This window comes from Dicentrarchus labrax, unplaced genomic scaffold, assembly GCF_905237075.1.
Source record: "Dicentrarchus labrax unplaced genomic scaffold, dlabrax2021, whole genome shotgun sequence".
Classification (NCBI taxonomy): domain Eukaryota; kingdom Metazoa; phylum Chordata; class Actinopteri; family Moronidae; genus Dicentrarchus; species Dicentrarchus labrax.
Window position 1 is genome coordinate 8168025 of NW_026136724.1, and position 19114 is coordinate 8187138.

The 19114-nt window shown below is 39.7% G+C and overlaps 2 protein-coding genes and 1 long non-coding RNA gene across 7 annotated transcripts in view; 2 read left to right on the forward strand and 1 right to left on the reverse strand.

Moving 5' to 3' along the window:
- Window positions 1-11454, forward strand: part of LOC127358617 (ATP-binding cassette sub-family D member 2) — a 19533-nt gene extending 8079 nt beyond the window's left edge. Inside the window, exons 6-10 of the mRNA XM_051391858.1 lie at window positions 2620-2765; window positions 4247-4392; window positions 5381-5465; window positions 6274-6399; window positions 6608-11454. Of these exons, the coding sequence (XP_051247818.1) occupies window positions 2620-2765; window positions 4247-4392; window positions 5381-5465; window positions 6274-6399; window positions 6608-6812 (708 nt within the window). The 3' untranslated portion in view covers window positions 6813-11454. The remainder of the gene's footprint in view (window positions 1-2619; window positions 2766-4246; window positions 4393-5380; window positions 5466-6273; window positions 6400-6607) is intronic.
- On the reverse strand, window positions 3378-6614 carry LOC127358657 (uncharacterized). 2 transcript variants are annotated; one of them, XR_007882490.1, is made up of 2 exons: window positions 6525-6614; window positions 3378-6430 (listed from the first exon to the last, which is right to left on the reverse strand). It is a non-coding gene; the product is annotated as an uncharacterized LOC127358657 (long non-coding RNA). The 2 variants fall into 2 exon arrangements; XR_007882489.1 differs by having other exon boundaries at window positions 6512-6614.
- A 1767-nt stretch (window positions 11455-13221) lies between the features above and the next one.
- The window catches only part of LOC127358606 (kinesin-like protein KIF21A), a 37269-nt gene continuing 31376 nt past the window's right edge, over window positions 13222-19114 (forward strand). For all 4 annotated transcript variants that reach the window (XM_051391817.1, XM_051391818.1, XM_051391819.1 and 1 more), the window contains exon 1: window positions 13222-13641. In XM_051391817.1, the coding sequence (XP_051247777.1) occupies window positions 13598-13641 (44 nt within the window). In that variant the 5' untranslated portion in view covers window positions 13222-13597. The remainder of the gene's footprint in view (window positions 13642-19114) is intronic.

The window sequence follows — 19114 nt, forward strand, 5'->3', positions numbered from 1 at the left end:
TCCTTTCAAACTTAAGAGAGGCTGCAGGTCTGCTGATCCCAGGGCCCTGTTCTTTGTAGTGTGTGGATAAATGAGTTAGCCTGATTTCATTGCTGATAAATTGCCACAAGCCTGTATTTTTTCAGTTCCTCAAATTGTGCTTTAAAGTTGACCTAAACTGTTGGCAGGGCAACGAGAGTGCAGGTTTATTCACAGTTAGCTGGATCCTTACCAGCGCTCAAAACATAGGAGGTCTTGTTGTCCTGGGGACAATAAAAATAACACCTGGGGCACAAAGATACATTATCTGGGACAATTTTGGGACAGTAGAGAAATGTATGATTACAAATGTAATTATTACATTCATGCGGGATGGAATATGTATCATTTTAACTGTTTTTTCAAAACATGCAAAGTTACACAAGCTCTACACTACGTCACATGCGTGCTTACACACAAAATCAATCATAGAGAGAGACCAGTCTTTCCAACTTGGCAACTTTCTCACTAGATTTAGCGACTTTTCAAACCCTCTTAGCAACTAGCAACGACTCATTCAGACCAGATGAGAAAATAGGAGAAATATACTCCAGTATATTATTGTAATTTATTTCCATGCATGAAGCTCAGAGTAATAGTCACAGCTCTCCTGCCAACAGCACCAGGGCCTCTCCCTCTCCTCTTGGCCGTGTACAGGCATTCAGTAAGGTGGGACAGTAGGGACCTTCTCTCTACTCTTTCTCTCCAGATCTCTGGATTAGGGCGTTCCTATAGTTTGTAAATATGTATATAGTTCATTTGACCTTCTTTCTCACTCTTTCTCTCCAGATCTCTGGATTAGGGTGTTCCTATAGTTTGTAAATATGTATATAGTTCATTTGACCTTCTTTCTCACTCTTTCTCTCCGGATCTCGGGATTAGGCTGTTCCTATAGTTTAAAACCTATATATGTTTGTTTAAAGTTGTAAAATGTTTTTCTTTTTTTGGTTTTATCCTCCCTTTGTAAATTAACTTTATTTACCTTACAAATATAGGATGTCCCTGTAGGGACTTTGTGATTATTTGGGGTAAATAATAATATTTAGCTTCTAGTTTGTTTGAGGTTGTAAAATGTTTTATTTTTGGTTTATTTTTGTCCCCTCCCTTTTTAAATTAACTTTACAAATATAAGATGTCCTTGTAGGGAGTTTTTTGGTAAATAATAATATTTAAAGGCCATTTCCGTGAACTATTCAGAAACAGGTTTGCACTTGCACTGCAGCTTGCAATAATGCATTTATTGATTGAGCAGTTAGAAACAAACAAGAGACTCAGCAAGTGACTTTAAGAATAATGAAAACGGACTGTGGCCAAACACCACGGGTTTTAATATCCAGATAAAGGTGCAGGGAAGTAGCAGAAGTTCAATGGCAGAACAGAGAGTGATGCAAGTTACTGAAACAAAGCTATTAAATTGTTTTTATTATGTAGAATTAAAAAAATCTATTTGGGACAATGGTTGTTAAGTCTGGGACAGACTTCCTCAGGATACTGAAGAAAAAAGTTAATTTCCCAACTAAGATTTCTAAAAGTGAATCATGCTTTTGAGAAGGCACTAATAGAAAAATGTCAATATAATAATGCTATTGGATGAAAACAGGTTAATTACTGAGAAATCATCAAAATCAGTTGTTGTATCACAAGTTAGCTGGTAGACAATTAAGAGGATAACATTACCTGGCTAGCATCATGTTAGCCTGGATTATTCAAGCCACGATATCTGTTTTACCAGCTTTTTGAAGCTTCAGTGGAAGATCTAAACCTCCCTGCCCTCCCTGTTTTTTTTTTTTCTTCAAAATAAGAGTCTCATGTGGAAGCATTGCTTTCAAACAGCGCTTGCAGCTCGTGCTAACAGACCTAGGTCATGACTGCACGAAGCTGTGGTTGTGAACGCTGGTTTGAGGTCAATACACCCTGCTGACATTGAGCTGGTAGATAGCAGGAAAATCTGTTGACAGTGTACTTACACAAGCCCACAAGTTGAAGACTGTATACAACTATTTGTCTAAACAGCACATAATCACTGTTGAGATACTTTCCTAGCCTTACACATGATATTTGAACTTTTACTTCTCAATGAGTTCCTTTTACTGATCAAGTACCAATAGGCCCACTGTACAGTGTTGTATTTATGCAGAGGAGTTGTTTCACATATTTCACTGTTAAAAATCTTTATCTTATTAGACTGTAGCTTTCACTTTGATTTATTTTGGTACTGTGACACTGATAAGGAATTATAGGTATATTATAGGCACGGTAATGTGTAACGTAATATTCCAAAAAGTCAGGGTGTTGAATAATTTATTGGACAGTTTTCATGACCAATGTTGGTCCAGATTTTCATTCATTGTGGTTCATTTTTAACAGCTGCTCTCAGAACATAACAATTGTGTATTCTATTAAAAAGCAAGGATTTCAGATGAGGATCTCTCACAATTCCTGTGTATACTTTTACATACATTAGTCATATGCTGTTTATCAAAAGCTACACGCCCATGATGCTTCCCCTCTCTCCATGCTTTATATCTTAATGATGTTTAGTAATTATATTGAGGACTGACTCAGCTTAACAGGGATTAATACATTCTCTTTCCATTTCAGGTGGAAGAGAGCATGCACCTATTGATCACAGGCCCTAACGGCTGTGGGAAAAGCTCTCTGTTCAGGATCCTCAGCGGCTTGTGGCCTGTTTACGGCGGGCGGCTACACAAACCCTCTCCTCAACATATGTTCTACATCCCTCAGAGGTATACACACACTTTCACACATTGCTTAGTCCCACGTGTCACAGCAGTGAGTTGTATTGAAGCAACTGTAGGGTTTGATTGTTGAACCCTACCAGTAATCTAATCCATTGTAACAGAACCTCTGTGTGTGGGGCTGAGAAAGAGAAACCAGAGCTCAGGCCACAGTGAAATATTTACCACTCAGACAAGGCTGATCTTTTTTTATTATACTTCTCTCTGTATCATTTGAGAGTAAGTTGAGTACCGTCAGTGTGACTGAGCACGGCTATCAAATCAGACATGTGTCCCCACACTGCATCTTGTGCTCCAGTGATCCGTGATAATTCTTTGTTGAGCGATTAAACCCTAGTAACTAGAATTTTCCAAAGCGTCAGCAATATTTTAGGAATAAAAAGCACCTGATATTTTATGGGCCCGTAGACTGATGATTATAAGACAAAGAAGTCACTTTTATATAGGTTTATAGTGGCTTACTCTACTGTAAGGAGTACATAGAATATAAAAACATTTTAATGTCGACATGTATATATAGTGAAGGCTTTGATTACTATGGGGTTTTCTTGGCCCCACAAAATGATGCAATATATGAAGGAATCAGAATGCATGAAGCAGTTGCAGAATGTAAACATTTTTTATTTTGCAAACTGCAACATAGTAAAAACAGAACTTAAAAATAAAAAAGATACTACTTTAACAGTGCTTTCTTTCCGGGGCTTAACAAAGGCCAAAAATATTTTTTTTTCAAAACAAAATACTTTGAAATGGTTGTAGAAACACTATAAATTGACATGAAATACTTAAAATATTTAAGTATTTAAGAGAATTTTCTCAAATGTTGTATTGCACAAGACACAAATGAGTTACAGCAGTTGTTTCAGCAATATGTTCCTATATGAAAAATCCAGATATCAACCAGCACTATGTTAATTAAGAGAATAAACAGATTAATCAGTGGTGAAAATAATTGTGGACATAAATGCTAGTCTCAGTAGTGCATGGTAAAGAGATTATATTTAGCATCTATTGATGACACATGGGTGAATGTGGTGTCAGTGGTCTCAACTCTTAACAAGTAAGATGATCAATTGTTCCTCTCACAAGGTAGCAGCAGAACTGTAGCCGTTAAACTGAACTAAAACCAGTCAAAGACACACCATCAAGTGTAATCTAAACCCAGCTACTTACAGCAGCAGACTCAGCTGACTCCCTCCCGCAGAGCGGTGAATATTTTATGTATAGGATGAGACAGCAGCCTGCCAGCTGTAACAGAATCCAACACACTGAGTACAATAGAAACAGCAGAAGCACAATGGGTGTCTTCTCTTTTCGTATTTGTTCCTTAAGTGTGTAAAAAGATGTGCCTCTTTGTACACACACACCCTCTTTGCCAACATGTTCTTTTCTTTAGTGTCCAAAGCACTTAAATGAGGTGTTAACAAAGGAATACTCAGTTGATAAGGTGTGTGTGTGTCTTTCTTCAGGCCATACATGTCCATGGGTTCACTGCGGGACCAGGTGATCTACCCAGACTCAGCGGAGGACATGGCTGCTAGAGGCCTCAGTGACAAAGACCTGGATGCCATCTTGGACATAGTCAACCTCAACCACATTGTAACCAGAGAAGGAGGTAGGACAGTAATAAAGACAAAGATGTGGAGCTGTGTGTTTCAAGGGAAAGTAGGAGATTGAAGAACTTACAAAAACACATAAAAAAAGCTCAAGCAACACTTTGTGACAACTTAAACCTTCCATCGTCTAAACAACATCTACAAAATAACCATTAGTTAGCAAAAATAACTGAACGAAAAAGACAAAATAACCAGCATTGAAGAATTAGGTCACAATTAATGTATGTTAATGTAAAGAATTTTAATTTCTAACTTTCAAACCATTTAAACATTGGCAAAATGTGTACTGCAAATTGTAACTGCGGCACAGTTATGCCGGTGTTTTGAGATAAAACAGACTAAGTTATGTATAGTATGTGTACCAGCACCAGAACTTGATGTTATGCATTAGGGTATTACTTTTATTGCCTAAACTTAAATCTGTGGCTAATTGGCAGCCACTCTCCTCTCATTGCCAGACAAACAGACCTATTGTTTTGAGCCAACTACTGTAGAGAGCTTAGAGCTCCAAGAGGCTTTAATTTATGAATGGCTGCACTGTGAAAATGTTGAGAAAGGTCTTGATCGCACAACCAAATGAGCTCACTTATGGAGGAACACATGCATTATATCGGCAAAGGATGTCCTGTTAAGTAAATATCACACAGAATGCTGTACCTATACCGCTGAAGCCTTTTAACAAACATCAGTAATGGCTGTAACAGTCTGTAGAACATCTCTGTTTACATTTTAATTATTCATTACATTGCTCTATTAACTGACTATTATATTCCAGAGTTTCCTCTTCCATAAAATATTACTATGCACTTTCTTTGACTGGGATTTCACTGGAACATTCCTGTGCCCCAGACATCTCCACCCTGATGTGGTTAAAACTGGGAAAATGTTTGCTTCCAGCATCTATAATCCCAAATATATCACTATCTTTAAATAACCTCTTTGTAAAGAGTGTTTCTAAGCTTATGTGATGTCTTCTTTTGCGTCCAGGCTGGGATGCTGAGCTGGACTGGAAGGACGTGCTGTCTGGAGGCGAGAAGCAGAGGATGGGCATGGCTCGCATGTTCTACCAAAAGTAAGGAGAAGCAGAAGATTGTTGTCTGGCATTACACTGAGCCCAGTTTACACTCAACATTACCACACCTGCAGTGCAAACTACACACTTTACTTCTTTAAGCCTGTGTTAGCTATGCTAGTGGCTCTAGGGATGCCAGTGTCTTTGTTGGTCCACCACTTTGGTCCAAACTGAATCATCTCTACAGCTATCTGATGGATTGCCATTCAATTTTATACAGACAAACAGATTGCTTTGGACTGAATTGGGTGATCCCCTAACTTTTCATCTAGCGCTACCATCAGTTCAAAAGTGTTTGTCTACTACTTTCTAGGGTTGAGTGTTAATTAGCAAATGCTAACATGCTAACACATGAAACTAAGATTGTTAAACATTAGGGATGGAAATCAATAGTTGAGATCTGGTTCCAAATTGTCTTATGCATTGGAACCGTTTGCCTAACAGCTTATCAGTTTCTTATATCAATGCCAGTCTGATGTCAAACTCGTGCTGGAAACTTGCAACAACAAGTCGTCATGGCGAGGAGGAAGAAACAGTCTAAAGTGTGGCTGCATTTTACAAAGAAACTCTACTCTTGTTTTACACTGCGATAATAAAACAGCTGACTTGACGCAGAAAATCGGATAAGGGATCAATAAGGGAGTCAAAAAAGAATCAGACTGATAAGCAGAATCGATATATTAGCATTATCATTGTGAGAATGTTACCATGCGAGTATATAGCTCAAAGTACATCCTCACAGTGCTGCTCAAGTGGCTGTAGAGTCTTATGATAGCAATTGTTAAAGCTACTTCCCTGTGTATTTCAGGCCTAAGTATGCGCTGCTGGATGAGTGCACCAGCGCTGTGAGCATCGACGTGGAGGGAAAGATTTTCCAGGCTGCCAAGGACGCCGGCATCTCTCTGCTCTCCATCACACACAGACCCTCCCTGTGGTAAGACACATCCTGCACTACGTCGTCCAGTCTGTTCAATAAACGAGACATTAACTTGGGATATATCACTCTCTCCAGAAGGGTGGTGCAGAGTAGCTCAGCTTTTACTCACTTTTTCAACCCACCATAAAGTTGTAAAGTCTGCATCCGATTAAGTGTGTAGGCGTTCTCTACTCTCCCACTTTAAATCCTTCCTCTCCGCCCCCAGGAAGTACCACACCCACCTGCTGCAGTTCGACGGGGAGGGAGGCTGGCGCTTCGAGCAGCTGGACACGGCGACGCGCCTCTCCCTCACCGAGGAGAAACAGCGGCTGGAGGCCCAGCTGGCCGGCATTCCCGAAATGCAGCATCGCCTCAACGAGCTCTGCAAGATCCTGGGAGACGACTCTGTCCTCAAAACAGCCGAGGAGTGAGAGAGAGAGAGAGAGAAAGCAAGGGAGGGAGGGAGGGAGGGAGGGAGGGAGGGGAAGAGGCCCAGAGGGTAAAAGAAGAGACGAAGTGGGGGGAGGAGGAGAAGAGAGTGTGGGAGACGAAGAGGCAATGAAAGAAAAAGAAATCTGTAGGGGGGTTTGTTTTTTTGTTTTTTTCAGGTTTAGATTCTTTTTTTTTTTTTGCTTGTTTAGATTTAAAGCTTTAATGCCAGCTAGTCTAGTCAGCTCTCATTTTCTCCTCCTTTCTCCCTCTTCTTTTATTCTCTCCTTTGCCCTGCTCCAAACAGACGAGTGGAGAGGGAGAGTGAAGCTGATTCACCAGTATTATTCCCCCTTGTTACGCACATCGACTGCATATACTCAGCTGTAGATTTTTAATTGTTTGCTTTTTAGTGTCATTTTCAAAGGTCAGCTTGCCACAGTTCACAATGGCAAAACTGATAATCAAGATATTTTGTTTTGTTTGTTTCATAGCACTTTACTCTGCTTTTAGAGGGCTGTTTTTGTTTGTTGTGGTAGCTCACAGTGAAATAATGTGATGGCTGCATTTTAGCTGGAAGACTTTTAATACAGAACCACTAGATAATGTCCAAAGCAGTATTCCACGCCCGGTATACTGGGTTGTGCAGGAACCACGTTTGTCATAATTTAGCATTAGATTTTAGTTTTTAACTGAACCTAATGCAACTTCTTAGTTTTGAGAGGTCGAAAAGAGACTATTTTTCAAAACGTCACAATATGCCTTTGTTTGGTTTCGTTTATCTAGCCGCAGTACAATCCCTTTCCTTATACCTCATCGTAGCCATTGTTAGGTTAATGCAGACCCTTGAACCACTGATATGGGCTCATTGGCAGACTTACACAAAGATCTGTGGTCTATTATTAGAGCGATTAGTGACGCAGGGCTGACTCGAAAACTATAGCTTTCTGGTTTATTGAACAAATACAATGAGCGGAAGAGGCCCTCTTCAGGAGGAAGCTGATCCTGGTAGTCTGTCTAGGAACAGTCATACATTTATAGAACAACAGGTAGATACACGCACACACACTGGCCACCTGTTGAAGCTCTCCCCTGTATTGACACAAAACACACTCACGCGTCTGCCTTGTGTCAGATGCCTGCTGGGACTCTGCTTTGTCAGCAGTGCTGATCATGCTCTGTGGGTCCTTTTGAGCCTGCTTACATGCACATGATCGGTATCAGACAATGAGCTAATGCATTATTCTAATTTAGTCAAAGGAGACTTTATAGAAATTTGATGATGAGTCTTTATTTCTCACCTTTCTAAAGCTGATTATCTTTTAATATTTTGAAGTGTGTTTACGGGCACTTAAATATTTTAGATAATACTCCACATTTTATGGTATAATATGTGAGGCCTTATTGGGTTAGAGGTCAGGTTTGATTTTATTTATGGCTCAAGGACACTTCAGCTGTTGGTTGCCTCTCGACTAATGGCTGGCATACATCTTGGCTACTTTCAGGACCGAAATTAGATTGTAGCCTCCATGTTTGTTACCAGCAATTTATCTGAAGTTGTGATACTGTGAAGTTAATGATTTGTTACGTTGACATCATTTTGTTCTGTTGAAAAAAAAAAGGTCATAAACGCTGGCTGTGCTCTCCTGTGGTGGTTCTAAGCTTCGGTCGTGGCTGCTTTTTTACGCTACATTCCTTCTGTGGTTCAGACCTGTGTGTGTGCTTACTGCATCCCGCATAAGGAGTCAGAGGAAAAGTAAATTAGGCGGACGTTTGCCTCCCAGATTGTGCAGAGTGAGACAGGATCGTGTGCAGAGAAGTTATGGTTGTTTGTGCCATTCATTCATAGTCTTTCAGATTTCACCATAGAGACAGAGTTATATTTTTGCCGTTTCATACATCCAATTGGGCCTAAAGCCTACCGAGCAATACGAATTATCGCTGCTTTTGAATAGCACAAAAGCACCCAGAAACATTAATATTTCTTTTTCGTTCTTTGTTACACTTTTAATCCAATGTTTTCTTTGTAAAATTCATTCACACAGCACCAAATAAAAGTGTGGAAGCACTTTAGGAACACGGATATGGTGAAATCTGTACATATTTGTATGAGTGGTCCAGCACAGCACAAACACGAGAATCACTGGACTTCTGTGTGTTATTCTAACGCTTTAATGAATACAGGCCTCGATCCTTGTCACTCCTTCAGCTATAGCGACTGGCACGGTGTAATATCAAGCTCTCGCACTGGCTATAATACCACTATTTTCTTATTATGCCTATGTTTGGTCAACACGCCACCATGTCTGTGTTGTAGAGAATGGACAATCAGTCAGTAGAATACAAACAAGTGCACGGCTATATTTCAAACTACACATTTGCTTGTTATCGTCTGCAAGGGAATAAATGAGTGAGTGCTGATTTTAGGCTAATAACTACACCCGCATCATCTAATTTGTTATGGAACTTATTATGTCATTTGTTGAACGTGCTTGTCAGAGTTTAGCGACTCCCTCAGGCCTTTTCTTAAAGCAAGCTGGGCCTGAATCCAGGATGTCTAAAAGTGCAGCATCTTGGTCCATTCAGACTTTAAACCATTGTAACCTCCCCCTTTTGGCTTTTAACGCACAGTTTAAGAAAAGGACTTGAGACGATTTGGATGCAGCCCCGCTCTGCTCAGGATGATGGCTGCTAAGTTACGGAAGGACAAACTTTGATTTCCCCCCCCCCAAAAGAAATGTGACTGGAGAAGAAAAAGAACTAATTAAAATTTTAGATGTCAATGCTCTGTGATGTAATATAATCTGGACTGCACAAAAATACTTCCGCTTTCATTCGGTAGGCAAGAGAGCACAGGCATTACTGTATTGGGCTTGAAAATGGCATGGCAGCCCTTTTCAGCAGCACACTGTGCTGCGGTTTCTGGCCTGAAATAAGTTATCTCTCTGTGCCATCAGTCAGACTCTGTTGACAGGAGGCCAGACGAGCCACCGAATGACACAGAGTCTGCAGAGTGACACTGGAACAGGAGGTCAGCTCAAGAGCAGAAATTCATAGGCATGACCGTAGCTTCATAGTTAAAACGTCGGAAATACTGTTATTTCACCTTAACAGGATGGTATAATAAATGATGAGGTGCCATTTTTATTTTGTCCTGTAATCACACTACAAAACTGAGCCTAACTGAGGCTGAATTCTGCCATTGGTAACACTCGCGAGTTGTAGGTGCTGGTTACAGGGATGAACTTTGTAGCGACGTTCAAATCATTTTTCCCGGTTTTCCCATCCCGCAGCTTTACTGCTTTGGTTTACTCTCAGCGCTCTCATACCTGTACACCAACATTACCTGCCCAGAAAGTTAGCGACGAGCTAGTTAACACAAGGCAAGTGGAACATATAGCTAGCAGCTAAATAGCCTGATATTTCCCACAGCGTTAAAAGGAGAGGGGATATTGGAATTACATGACTCCAAATGAACCGTAAAAGGCAGCTGTTTGCTAACAAGTTCGTAATATCAACATAAACGCATATGTTAACAGTTAGTACAGGTGTTAGTGTTAAACTTGTTTCTGCTGCCCTCAAGTGGCCAAAAATAGTTATTGCAGGGTAAATATTTCCAGATTTTTTAGAATATACTGCTGTGACTTTCCATTAAACCAAACTCTTTTTTTTCTTTGGCTGAAGTTTATCCTTGGCTAACTACAATGGAAAAAAAATATTTGCATTGTCTTATCTTTGAACGTGGCACCTCATCATTTGTTTCCCGGTTAGTAAACCCATAAGTGTATTATGACTACACCGTACGACCCTGCTATATACTGTAATGACATCCTTACTAACAAAACTTTGATACTGAAAGTTTTGCATTTTATCACCCCCTTTTGTATGTAAGAGATTGAATGTATCCATTATCTTTGATAAAGCATCTCTTAAGGTTTTGAAGACGGTGAATAAATGTGGTCCTAAAAGTTTCCCTATTGTTTGATAATTGATAATTTTATAATTGTGTTAATAGTGCATGTATCATTGTTTTATTAAAGCCACAGAGTGGTGTTTAAATTTGGATTTACTGTACACGTGTGTGAACTGGGATAATGGAAAAGAAACATGTTTTTTCATTAAATCTTGAAGCTTGAATTATCATGTTATTGATGTGGTGTAGGACAGTCAAATCATGTATGTATGTATGACAGTGTCACTGATGACAGAATGATGTAGGGAAGAAGACCATGAGTGCAACAGTTCTCGGGTTTCTAACTTATTGAGGGTGTTAATCATGTTTTTAAGATATTAATTAGATTGTCCTAGACCTCAGAAACAACATGCAGTGATTCTCCCTCAAAGCCAGGGATTACTACACTTTGTAGTTACAATACAAGTATGTGAAAGAAAGAATCTGTTTGCAATCAAAACACCCATACATATATCTATTTTATATTTTGAATTCCAGGTAGCCTGGGCTTCCTCTATTGGGATCTCATTGTGCATGTGTAGGAATCTGTATTCTTTAACCTTAGAACCAAGAGAGGTACATCGGCATAAAGGTCATCTTTTCAAAAATCATGGGCCTAAGGTCACTTTATGTAGAAAGATGAAGATGTATTTTCTTGTAAATAAAACAATACAGTGAAACCTCAAAAAAAAGTGCCATGTTGTGTTCGTTCTACACCATTTGAACTTCTAATACATTCAAATAATGTCTGAGTGCTTAGATTAGCTACAGGTTTTTGTCACAGCTGTGTTTCCTAACGTTGAGAAATGAATGTCATTTTATTTATAGCCCAAGTAGGTGGTTCATGAAAATAAAACTGTCTCAGCTAAAGGTCATGCCACCTCTTCACTCTGGGATATTCAAGCTTACAGTGTCAGGTCCAATACTAAAACACAACATTTTACACATGTTTAATATCTGATTGACAAGGGTTCTGAAACTGTTTATTGTCCAAGCCTGAGCAGAAACTGTGTTCCAGTTTTATATCACACACTAATTCTTATCAGGTTTTCACTGTTCACACGAGGAAAAGGGGAAAAAAACAAAGTGCAGTATAGTCAAAACAGCAAAGGATGCTGTTTTGACTATACTACACTTTATGTTTGCTGCTGCCAGCTTGAAAATATTAAACACATCCAGGAACAGCTATTAAAAAACAACTATTAAATCAAGATTGACTTTTTCCTATTTATAAAAACACATGTTGATTTTTCTGTGTGATAGTTTGTAGTAGTTAGTTCAAAACTGTATATAAGTAACATGGAAAAGGAAGTCTGTGAAGCCATCTGCTGGCGAGATCAAGACTTACCTACTTACTTTCTTCCTTCAATGATATCCGCAGTGCAATACTAAAAGTTGACCACAAGATGGCAGCATGGCCAAGTAGCAATGTTCATTCATTGCCATTCCTGGTATTTGCATACACCTACTGTTTGTCATCTTGTTATCAAATGATGCAGTGCTGGAAATATTCATATTACACATTAAAACAGAACACAGCTGGGTTCATTGTGATGGATATTATTGATTTTTGACATTTTTATTTCTCCGATTGATGTAAAATAGAATGGTGGAGTCTGATTGGAGCTTTCTCCAAAGATTTTTATAATATTTTTTTAGAAACTTCATTGAACAATGCACAACAGGGGATGTCAGACAAGTCTGCATATACATAGCACCTCTATAACTGTAACATAAATAAGATAGGATACACATTTATTGATCCCCAGAGGCAGCCTGAGGACAGAAATAAGTACAGATCAATAGATAAATAATAAAGAGTTAATAATAAGAGGTATATAAAACTAAAATGAGAACAGATATAAAAATATAAATTATACAAAAGTAATTGGAGGCAAAAAATAGAACGTATATGGGACAGTGCTGTGAGTCAGCAAGTCTTGTATATTTAAACAGCAAACACCTGCAAAAAATACAATATGATTAAGTAATGATACTAATGTTTGTCTGTATTAATATATAAATAAAATAAAAAGCTAGTATATACTGTAATATAACTATAAGTATAATATGGAATGTAAGATATAGTATAAGGTGAGATGTGTAATATAATGCAACAATACAATATCAAATATAATATGAGTGAGGTCTAAATATATGATAAATAATACATATAGTATCATATACAACAAAACATATACAGTTCAACAGAGAGACAATGAGGGACAGACAGACAGACAGACAGACAGACAGACAGACAGACAGATACAGTACAAAACAAACCAACAAAATCCCATAATATACACATTTATAAAATATATATAAAATGGATGTGAAAGATGTTAATGTAACTATTATTATTATTGTTGTTGTCATTATCAACCGGTGTAACCGGATTGGTCCAGCTCAGTAGGAGGAGTTAGTTACGTCCTCAGTCTTGAGAATCACACACCGAGTGGATCCTCGCTCTTCCAAACACACACACACACACACACACACACTCTGCTGCCGGGGAAAGGAGGCAGAGACGATGCCTGCTGAGAGGTGACCACCGCCGGATCCTGAAGCACATCCCCACCCACCCACCCACCCCTCCACTCTGACGATGGAAGGCAAATGAATCCGTTCATAGTAGCTGCTCCATCTCATAAAACATGGCTCCGGGGAGGAGGTGAGAGCGGCGGCGGTGGGAGCTCCAGATAGAAGCGCTTTCTCTCGGGAGGTGCAAGGAGGGAGGAAGAGGGGGGATTAGGGTCCTGTAAGAGGATAAAGGAAAAAAGGGAAACCGAGCTATTTTTTTAAGCGGACTGTTTGGACCCATCCTCCGGCCACACCATGAGCAGCGGGCCGGATGAGAGCTCGGTGCGCGTCTCCCTGAGGTAAGGATGCAGACCCTCCTCTTCCAAAGATGCTCCTGTGTCACACCTGCTACACCCAGACACGTGTGCTTTTATTCCCCCCTATAATTGGCCATATATTAATCCAAAACAGCCGCTACAGTGCCTCTAGTGCACCCATTCTTCTTATATCCCTTCATAACAACACCTCTCCTTTTCTGGATGGGCTCTTATTTTGAAGCTTTTGTTGTGTTTTTTTTTTTGCAACATGCATACTCTCCTCTCCATTCCCATGCCGGGTGCTGCAAATATAGACCAGTGGCCCACGATTAACATGAGCTTCTTTTGTTAATACCTGCTGCAGTGCGTGTACATGCTGTGTAGTGGATTTATGAATGGAGATCTCAGCTCTGAGGGATTAGGCCGAGGAAAAGCCTGTGACTCTTCCCTTACAGTGTGTCTCCTGTAGTCACAACAACAGTCTTTTTTTTTATTATTATAGAGGATCCAATGCTGTTTGTAATCCACATGTGGGCTGTGTTTGATCCATTTTGTTTTCAGGCTTTTTACGTTTTGCAATTTGTTGTGTATTTCAGTGGAGTTGAGGCGTGTTTGCAGTTGCTGTATCACACTGATCTGACCCTTGTCCTCTTGGCAAGTCCACGCCGTCACTCACGCAGCAGACAAGCTGAGATAGTCACCGTCTGGTCACCGGTTATATCAGCGCTTCTCAGAAGTGTTTCTAGTGTGTGTGTGTGTGTGTGTGTGTGTGTGTGTGTGTGGAGCAGTAAGACTGAACAAAAAAAGCCAATGAAATACACAACAAATCAATAAAGACATCAATAGAGGGACAAGATATAGGGCGTCAGCTAAGGTTGGGGGCAGGTGCTTTTCTGTGTGTGTGCTGGAAAGACAATCTGAAACGTCATGTGAACCGGATCAGTGGAAGACAGAGGACAAAAGCTAGTTCCTCTCATGTTTCTCCTCCCTCTCTGCCTCACTTGTTGTTGTGTGTTCAGACTTTGACCCAGAACTGTGTTTACTGAGCCAACTCGGTTTACTAGCCTGTCTCCCTCCTTCACAGATAATAAATAATCTGTCAGCATATCCCATCATGCACTTTCTTTTGTCTAGGGCTAGTGCGGTCTCATTAATAGGATTTCATATTGTAAGATTCTATTTATCTGGCTTCCTTAATAATGCAGCACGGCCATAGAGTTGCTGTCAGAGCTCACTGGACACGTTATGAAGACTTGTTAAGGTTGACAACATACAAAAGAACACATAAGCAGACATACATTCACACAAACTGTTGATAATACAAATCAGCCTATAGGGGTGTGTGTGTGTGTGTGTGTGTGTGTGTGTGTGTGTGTGTGTGTGTGTGTGTGTGTGTGTTTGTCTCTTTGAGTGGAAACTACCTTCTATTGTATCTTCTTAGAAAGCTCAAGCTTCATTAATTATTTGGAGAGCTCTGTCATCTAGGTTGCTAGTTGGGTTTCCTATTCCTATTGATGGTCAGTGGACTATTCATTGGTTCTTTCTTTCTTTCTTTCTTTCTTTCTTTCTTTCTTTCTATTATTCTGTTCACTCATTCATTTAACAGGAACCTTTTAACTTGTGTATGACATACTCTCAATCAGCAGACAGGGTATGGCCACAAATATCTTCATCCATCTTGAAAGGGTTGTGTGAGAGCTGAAGAAAGGTAACGATTGAAGTTAGGCAGGTAAAATGACTTTGGTTGAGTAAAGCGATAAGGATTTAGTCTGATAAAGATCTTAAATCTCGAGTCAGCGTCTGATTGTACAAGAGCGAGCTGTCCGGAGCCTCTTCTGAGGTCAGCTGTGGTCCTTGAAAATGCTTTGTCACTAATCTCTCTTTCTTTTACACACACACACACACACACACACACACACACACACACACACACACACACACACACACACGCACACACAAGGTTAGAAACTATCCTGACTTACCTGCGAGCTCGCTGAGCTCCTTAATCTCGCTGTTTCACACACCAGGCACCTTCTCTGTCTCAAATACAAATTCAAATTCAAGCGTGCCTTATTTGCATGAGTGAGTTAGACCTTTTTCACAGCAGACATTTTGACCCAACGTAACAAAAGCCTAGGTGGAGCTAAAAACAATAACGCTGGCTCATTTCCATTTAAGTGTCCAAGGAGGCCACATCAGGGAGCGAGCGTGCACAAAAGCAGGAGCACGGGACTGACATGTCAAAATATCTGCTGTGAAAAAGGCCTACTAGAGGAAAAACAGAACAAACATAAACCAGTGATACGATTAAACCATATTTTTATATTAACAATGGATCATATTGCTTATGTGTAATATGAAAGGTGTCGCTCAAAGTCACAATTATAACCTACTGTTCCCCTCAGCTCTACGGGGGTTTTTTAGCATCTTTTAGCTCATTGTTTTGGCTCATTGTCTACTTTTTCGGTTGTTGGGACTGTCACCACTCTCAGATGCTGTTATTAGCAACAACAAAAAAACACGCTAAGCTAACTGCCCACCACCAAGCCGCAGGCAAGGTTAGCTGCTAGCTGGTGAAACATAGTGGAGCATTTAGCCTCTAAAGAGCCAGATATTTGCTTCAAGATGTGGTGGAATACTAAACTAGAACTAAAATATAGTAAATATTGGGCTCAAATTGGCCAGAAACACAACCACAAACTAATACCAATGATGCTTTGCGTCTGCTGAACGTGTAGAACTGTTTGCTAACAGGTTCACTTTATGCGTTACTATGGTATTTCAATGTTTACATGTTAGTCTGCTGTAATCTGCAGATATATTAATGGGGTTGTTTGTATTTTCACCTAGGAGAACACACTGAATTGAGACTTCACACCAGCTAAATCCCTCAATCTGATGCTTTCAGAGTTATGTTACACCGATTTGTCTCTCTGTCGAGGAGCGCATGCCTTACGTTTACAGTAAAAACACATCGAAGATTGGCTGGAAAAACCATTGGAACATATTAATCTACCTTTGAATTGACTGTTACAACAAAGTTAGAAGTAATACAAACTGTACCAACAAAAGTGAATGTTGTGTTCTTAAGTTGACACAGTGAGTGCCTCCTGAATAGGGGGGTGGACACACCCTCTCATAAAATATATCATAGCAAATCATGTCAAGATGATGAAGAGGTATGCTTAAGAAAAATGTGTCACCCTTAACTGAAAGTTTAATTGAATTTCACCTTTTCATCTGCTGCTAAATCCCCGACTTCATCCCTTTGAACATCAAGCCACAGCTTCGTGTTGGTGTTTGCAGCTTGATTAATCGCCGTGGCAACATTCTAATTATTTTGGAGCTTTTAAAGTTGTGGTGAACCTAAACTTCACAACATGTGAAAGGCTTTGACTGTCAGCCTCTCCCCACGCTGTAATAGTTTAGTTAGCTCTGTGTGTGTGTGTGTGTGTGTGTGTGTGTGTGTGTGTGTGTGTGTGTGTGTGTGTGTGTGTGTGTGTGTGTGTGTGTGTGTGTGTGTGTGTGTGTGTGTGTGCGTGCCAACCACTACCTGCCTCAGCCTGTGAGGCTAATGCTGTCTGTTAGCAAGCCCCTAATCCCCCCCATCTCAACTGGACCAGGGTGATGAAATGCTTCTTTATCATCTCTTTTCTTGAGGTAACAGGCAGAACAAGAAAGAAAGAATTATTGGAAAGATGATGTAACCTTAAAAGTCTATATGCTCTTCAGATGTGTACTTACCTCCTGATGGATCTTCCGTAAGCTTGTTCAGATGTGTGTGCTGTGCTGCCATCTCTGGGTTTTGATGCTTTTGTTTTTCATGCCTGACAGCATACAGATGGGGCACTTCAAGTAGCACATTGGTGGATGATTCAGCAAACACACACACTCAGTGTTTGCTGGGTTATCCCCTGTGTCAATGTGCTTGTGTGTTTCAAATCCTGTGTTCCAGATCTCCGTCCTTATGTAACATCCCATCTGTGTGAGTGTGTGTGTGTGTTTGCGTATCTTGTAACCATATTCCATTAAAAAACAACATAAGAAGTTAACGATTTATCCCAGAAGTATGTCAGAGCCAGTCAGGTGACTTATTAGTATGTCAATATCCTTGAAGTGCAGCTTTAATAATTCAGGGTGTACAGCCAGAATTAGCCAGCAGTGAAGGATCAGGTTTCGTACTGTTAAGTTCAGAACATATAGCTCTTCCTCTTTAATTAGAGTTAAAGTGTTTTTAAAAGTGGAAGGCTGGAAGGTCATTCTGATGCATAAACTGGCTGCGTACACTTCCACATGAAATAGAGCATGCAGCATGTTAGTGAATATATTATAAGGTGGAATTATAGGACAATATGGATAAAATCCTCATGTTATTTTTTATGTAATATATATATATATATACATATATATATATATATATATATATATATATATATATATATATATATATATATATAAATAACTGTTTATGGACAAAATAACTGGATAAAAAACATCTGTTTTTGGGTAATCCAGCAAATGAAATACCTGATTAATCAAGTTACTTAGTTCGTAACAATGATTTGCATCATTGCCCCAAATGGTTTTATATAAATAGAGATTTATTTATTTGATTTCACCATAAGTCTCTCAGTATCAGTTTTGCTTTTCAGGGAGTCTTGGCTTCATATTTATATATAAAAAGGCATATTTACCTTGGTATTAGTGTGGCAAAGGATCTGAAATGAACACACTCATTATGTCTGATGGTTTATATTGTCATATCCCCCAATTATTAATGGAATAAGATAAATTATTTAAGGTCTTCATAATCTGACAGGCTGCAGTGGAATGTAAAACTAGCTAACTAACTAGCATGAGGTTAACAATAATAAAAAAGGAAATATTATAACATGTCAGGCACTTACCAACTTTACTCCTTTACTAATTATCCAGATTGTCTACCTCCAGTTGGCTCTTCTGACGTGTCTGTCAGACACAAGTCCCGCCCACTTGACCTTCTGTGGATTATGTTTGAGGGCAAAGGCTGTGCGCCTTCTGCCAAATGCTACAAAAGCATTGTGTGTGTGTGTGTGTGTGTGTGTGTGTGTGTGTGTGTGTGTGTGTGTCGCGTGTGCGTGCGCGCATAAACCCGTGTCCATCCAGGCATATTCGTGATAAATATTCATGAACCAACTCAAGTGAACTGAGACACAAAGCAATATATGCTGCAAGCCATCTGCCAGCTGCTGTCATGTGATATAGTAGTACTGAGATATTCAATAACTTCTGTCTAACTAGCACAGGCAGGTTAATTCAATATGGATGTTTTATTACTGTAACTAAAGAGTGTAGCTATATTTTAATACTGAACTGTTGTTTATTTTGTTTGCCCCCCCCAGTTTTTCACTTCTTTCACCAGGTGTTTCATCTTATGTCCCATGTGTGCCATGATTGGACCAAACTGTCCGTGTCAAAAAGGAACATTTCCATTACGCTGGTATCAGTGCTAGAGGCCGGGGGTGTGTGTGTGTGT